The 6,604-nt window shown below is 36.7% G+C and overlaps 1 protein-coding gene across 1 annotated transcript; it reads left to right on the top strand.

The window, feature by feature from the left end:
• The first annotated feature begins 686 nt into the window (after positions 1 to 686).
• LOC149650951 (uncharacterized) lies at positions 687 to 2,784 on the top strand. Its single transcript, XM_089847083.1, has 2 exons — positions 687 to 1,557; positions 1,772 to 2,784. Exon 2 carries the CDS (start codon positions 1,804 to 1,806, stop codon positions 2,383 to 2,385), a length of 582 nt encoding a protein of 193 aa, XP_089703209.1. The 5' UTR covers positions 687 to 1,557; positions 1,772 to 1,803; the 3' UTR covers positions 2,386 to 2,784.
• The last annotated feature ends 3,820 nt before the right edge of the window (positions 2,785 to 6,604 follow it).

Here is a 6,604-nt window from a genome sequence, read left to right as displayed (position 1 = left end):
TTTGATGATTTTCTCTTTCCGCTAGCTTGATTTTGGTACGCGTGCAGCGGGGGTGGTCTCTTTTTATGGCGAATTACGGCGTCAAAGAATCAAAGCTGGGTGACCATTAAAGGTTCAAAGTCATTTTAAAACTATTTTTTGAAAGATTTTCGGGGTATTCTTAAGTCTAAACACGTTACACGTGACTGGGATGTTACGTGATATCTTAGCGTCATTTTGACTTAATAATAATTAAGAAAAAAACACCCCATTAGTTCCAGCAAAACGAGATGCATTTCGAGTTTTCGAACACTGATGATTTGCTACATACAAAGTGAACTACCTTAAACAATTTAAACGAGTAATGTTTTTGGTAAAATAAAAAAGATTTAGATCCGGTTTAAATTGTACACTAATTTGAAAACTTTGTAAATGTAAGTTAAGTTCTGAACTTTAAGTACTCCATTGTTTTTAAATCAATTATTTCATCTTAATGCATGCAGTAATATTCATTTGTGTAAGATAAAGTGCTAATTATATATTCAAAAGGTTTATCTGCCATTGTTTACTCAGAGATCTGTATGTAGGTGACACCATACGTTCATAAGACGTGTTCCATGAGTTTGTCACTGGTTACTGAGAGCTTGACATGAAGTGACAACGTAGATCATAGATTCTTGTGAAGCAACGCCAGGTGAGGCGCTAACCGAGTGTAGTCAATTCTCGTGTCGTTCTCGAACTAGCTCTCAGCAATTCTCTACCATATACTTATGGATCATATCTTATAAACTTATGGTTGGTAACATGTCTCGTAAAATGGCTCAGAATGTAGCCAGTGTAAATTTGGAGATAGTGGAAGACTGAGAGCTAAGAAACACAATCTTTTATCTAAGCCTAAACTTATTAAATTTCGAAATCAAAATGAAGTTTATCATCAAATATTTATAAATTAAACGCAACAAAAGTTGTATTTTTAAAACCATTAATATTATTTTTAAAGCTCACTCGGGCCGTTATGAATAAACCGCCAAAGGGCACAGACCAAAATGAAGAAGCCAGTATAGTATATACGTGGAGAGGGTGCCAGAGATCGTACACATGATGCAGGGAGTGAGAGTGAGTATATAGGAAAAGGCATATCGTGTCACTGAAAGAGAAGCATCGCTGACCGTCTGTTGCAGCTCGTGGAAAAGCTCGCGCCAATGTTTTTACACTCATTCAACAAGCTTGTGGGTGAAAACTGAAAAAGGGAGTTACTCTATACAGGACAGGGTGGCGTGGTGGTGGCGGTCTAGCCCCGTGCACGCGCCAATGGTTGACCCCCGCCGCAGAAGCCACCGAATTAATAGTTACCTATACAACCATACAAAAAGCCTATTGTCGCGGGATGAGAGTGGCACGTGCGAAGTATTAGCTCTTTTATTTTCGAATTCTGTTTTTTTTTTAACGATATTGGCAAATGAGCATTCGTTGGTCTAGCTCGAATATGGATGTTTCATTTTGTTCCAACTTCGAAAGGTATCATGATGTTTTGAATGGATGGCATCAAGTAGAACACTCAATAAGTATGGGTTAAAGGTAAGTTTGTAATTTTAATTATTAATTTGACTTAATGTGCATTGAAAGTTTGTGAAATTGCTTCGATTGTTCAATAATTAAAACTGTTGTCAATGCCGACTTGTGTTTAAAAATCTACCTATAAGTAAAAGCTACAGATAGCGAATTTTCAAATTGCTCAAAAAATTGGATAAGAATTAGATGATATGTGCAAGTTTCATCTACGAATTCATAGGTTACTGGACATAATGTCATAATGTAGCCAAGATGGAACGCTACCATCACCAACCTTCTACAAAATTTCTCAAAGATGAGGTGGTACCATTCAGCGTCTCAAGTTCATCCGACGCTTACCATAACCTGCCTCTTCAACAATTCCACCATAGCTACGCTGGACCCTCAAATATCCCATCCTCAATTCAACAGGAATACCCAGTGACGTACGCGGAAGTAACGTCTTCAAGTCTACCAGCTCCTATAAGCTATCCACCAGGTTACCCAAGCAGGTTGGATGTCAACCCATGGGACACCGGAACGAACTACTTTCGAAACGACAAAGAAACGCCATCCTACCAGACCCGGGACAGTCCGTTCTACAAGAGCAGCCACCACAGATCCTCAACTAGAAGCAAAAGTAGCCCACCTTCACCGACTGTCTTAAAGAGACGTAGAATGGCAGCTAACGCCAGAGAACGTCGAAGAATGGACAGTTTAAACGTAGCGTTTGACAGACTTCGAAACGTGGTACCTTCAATCGGGAATGATCGGAAACTTTCTAAATACGAGACATTACAAATGGCTCAAAGTTACATTACGGCGCTAAGTGAACTCTTAAAGAATGACAGTTAATTAAGTCGTGTTAATAACCCACAATTAAAATCAAGCAAGGTTCTACAGTTTCGACAATCTCGCAAGTATCTGCATGAAAGTAAAGGGTCAAGTTAGAATTTTTACACGAGTTCCTTTTCTCTAAGTTTGCCATCAAAACATAAGTTATTTAAATTAAGATATAAACGTATATATTTTCAAAACCAAACGATTCAAAAGTCGTTTCTACAACAATTAATAAGCACGCTTTCTAGTGTTCTTATTTTTATTATTACAAAATTTATTGTATTCTGCAAAGTAATTTATGTTAAATTCCATAATAACAATAATAATTTCTTAACTATTGATAAATAAAACGGAGATAAAGTCGAGAAAAACCTGTTCGTAAAATGTAACTATATGAAATTAAAATTTAATTAAAATACATCAGACAGTGTGACCAAATTTTAACCGCACAAATTGAATAAAAATAAATTAACTCATTTAAATAATTTCCCCTGTAGGTCTTTAATTTTAATTTAGTAATTTAAAATCAGCCATTAAAATTAAAATTACAACCATTAGACATGGGAATCAAACCATTAGGTTGTGAGGCGTTATATTTCTAATTTCCGAACACCAATAAAATTCTCTAACCCTGTCATTACCTTAAGAAAACCCGCCATAACTTCAGTCGAGACACCTTAAAGTGATGTTTACTCGTTTGGACCCGTGCGGGTACCTAAGACTCTCATTAAATGAACGGGAAATGAAGTTTACATTGATCCCAGTGGTAAAATGTGAATTTCAGTGGGGATGAGGTCCTGGCACAGTAGCAGTTAATAAAGTGGAACGAAAATAAGGAACGTTTTGTCTCTATTAGGGAGGTAAATTCCAGAAGCAAGTTTTTTTACTTGGCAATAAAAGTTCAACGTGACAGTCAAATAACAGATAAAAGGGTTAAAAAATAACGGTTATTAATTTAAATTACATAGTAAAATACTAGGAAATAATTATTGTTTGGGTGTACAAAAACCATCTTTTCAAAATAACTCTATTTCAGAAAATTTTAAAAAACGGTCCAAGGCATTTTGGAATTGCCTTTTAGTCTACCAACAAGTTTGCCAGTTATTCGACGGATCTATGTTTTATGCGTATATTTATTAACCTTACACTGCCTTAATTATCGCTTAAATTAATTATCTTAAGATTTACCTAATTTGCAAACTGCTCTTTGCAGAAAACCCAATATTCCCAGAATAAGAAATATCCGAAATTCATCCAAAGTTATTCATAATCAACACCGTTAATTCACCAGCATATCGATGTCATAATATTACTATACAATAGCGAATTGTTTATAGTATTTAGAACCCATAGGAGTCAAAAAACAAACGTTTATGTGGGCAGCACGCGCCAAAAACCGAAAAGTTAAACTCAGCATGCATGGATGACCACAGCTAACACATGACGCACGCGCGCTCCTGATCCCCGTTTAATATTTGACTTTAGAAAGAGACGAGGTTAAAAATATGATATTTTTCCGTGGCATTTATATTTTGAAAAAAGAAAAAGAAGAGTAAAATGTTATGTGGTCCGTGACTTTGTTGGTTAACGACTCGACTAGACCCGATGGCACGCGTTGATCGCGTGGCGTCATGGAATCGCTGGGGTTAACGGTCAAACGGTTAATCCAGATGAAAGCAAATATAACGGGATATAGTTCTACTCTAGGATCGTCTAACGGAGTAAGCACGTCTAATTACGGAAGTATTTCTCAACAAAGAGGGACGATTACCGGCAGTACGTGAGAAGTTGGACTAATAGGGACCAGATGAGACCCATGCAATATACATATATATACACTTTTAGCCAAATACCTGCGTGCCATACTTCAAGGGTAAATTTGAATATACTCTAGTCATTTTCTTTTTAAGAAATTCCTTGGGGTAAATGACCCTGTTGGAATGTTTAATTTTATAGCAAATTATTTACATCACGTTGATAAGTATTGTAAGAATAGTGGATTCGAATCCCGAGAATGAGAGAAGGCTTGTTTCAATCTTGAAACATCAATGCAATGATAGCTTCTAGTTAATTCGAAGTTACACTTTCAGTTAGTCCAACTAAATCGTCACCTCTAGCCGTTGTAGGTCATATTTTTTTCGGTAAAAATCCAATATTAATTGAATAACAAGGTTTATTCTGTTCATAGCCACGTATATGGGCTGGAATCTTACTAGTTCAACCCTAAAGTTGCATTCAACCAACTCCTACTACAGACAACACCTGATTTTATCTACTACAGACTTGTAGTACCCATTCAACTTTTGTTAAAATTTCAAGATCTTATAAAAAATACAAAACATTCCACAACGGAAACGAGGGAACAGTCTCGGAACCCAATTTTCTCATGTCCTCTGACATGCGAGAGGCACGAGGAGCCAAAATGTCTCAAGACAAAAGAGACTAGATTATCTAAGACCAGTAGGCGGATCAAATTACTAGGATCTTCGATGCCACGAACTGGTGGTGGTCTAACCTGTCAGGTCAAAGCGTACCCCACCAAGAGAAGAAAATGAAACAAAAAAAATGTCTCTTAAACAAACTGAAGAGACAAAAGGAGATAAAGATCTCAAGTTTTATTCCCTCCTCGATGTACTTAAAAATTGTCATCAAGTCTAGTTCTCTACTCTTGTCTCACGCAGCATCTAAGTATTAAATGTCTAATTAGGCCAATGAGGGGGAAATTCAGGGACAGCTCCGTAGATTGCGTATGAAGATTATAACATAAGCTCATCATGATAAGTCCTTATAAATAATTTGCTTTGTCGTCGCAAAAGTAAGTTCCTCAATTCATATTGTTGTGTATCATATCCCTTTTTAAACTTTTTTAATTGACATCAACATAACCCAAGATCTTACTAAGTACTTGACCACATCGCGAAGTTTCATGTGCAAACTAAGATATAATTATTCCCAGTGTTACCTCTATTTACGGGCCTGTAATTTAAAAAACATATCAAGTACTTATTTGGGTAAATCATTTCTAAACGTCATAAAGATTCCCCGTGTCCCTTTTATAATATCGTTCCATAATTCATTACAATATGTAGTCTTTGGTCATAAACGTATGTTTGTATAGTTATTCCAGGATCTCATCCAATCTTACGTTATTAGCAACACAGTGAACCGTATTTCCCTTGGGTAGGCCTACTAGGCTATAGTGTAAAGCGAGACTGAATGCCTTAGTTATAATGTAGACGAACGCAACGCAAAGTGTATGGTTCATCAACTTAATAAATATTAAAACTCTAAAAAGGCGTCAATCGAGATTAGGTCGAGACTATATAGTGAGATAATCCCGGTTTTCGCAACCGGATAGTCAAAAAAGGTGGTCCTACTGATACCGTCGTCCGTGGTGACGACTATTTTATCATTTTACGGTGTGTAGCAAGTGTTTCGTCGCGTCGTAACGAGAGAGGATCAAGCTAAAGCACTTCGACGAGAGCGTAAGAGAAGACTTACAACCGTTTTATCGGATAAACGACGCCTGGCTGATTTGATTGAATAATTAAGCCATCAATCGAGCAGCTCTACAAGTATGACCTATAATCAACGTTTGCCAGAGACGGGATTTTGGGTGGAATTTGGCTTAAATTAGACCCGTTCTCTCCAAGTTTGGAGACAATATTGTGTGTTAATTTTAAATCTGCGTAGACACAATAGGGGTATCTCATCCAACCGACAATCGACTTAATTACTAAGCCTAATTCTACTCAACCCAACCAAACCTTCAAGCGCTCACGCTCGTCACAAAAGGTAACTAGTCTAGAATGGAATTATGGCGAATTTAGGCTTAAATTAGACATTTTTCTCTGAAAGTTTGGAGACATTATTGTGGGTTAATTTCAAATTTGCATTAGGGCCAGCTGTCTTGGTCTTATCCAAGCGACAATTGACTTGATTACTAAGCCTAATTCTATAACTGAGATATGTTGAAGACAATATCTTCATGCAACACAAACGTACGTCACAAAAGGTAAAAGAGATAGGTCCCACGACCCCAAAAATAGGGCAGGTTTGCCCATATTCGAAAGCTGCAGTTCTGTTGGTTTAAAAACAAGGTCAACCCGTCTATCCTTATAGTTAACGTAAGCAACGAGAAGTAAATTTTTATCTCACCATATGCAAATGTTAGAAGAAGAAAAGCAAAAATACATTATGAACGTAAGATATAAAAAAAGAGAAAAACTTATGC

Source organism: Phalangium opilio, unplaced genomic scaffold, assembly GCF_054372755.1.
Source record: "Phalangium opilio isolate 3A_F unplaced genomic scaffold, DU_Popi_V2 ptg000082l_1, whole genome shotgun sequence".
NCBI lineage: Eukaryota > Metazoa > Arthropoda > Arachnida > Opiliones > Phalangiidae > Phalangium > Phalangium opilio.
The sequence above is the reverse complement of the archived record's forward strand: the minus strand, read 5'-3'. Positions and strand labels throughout refer to the sequence as shown.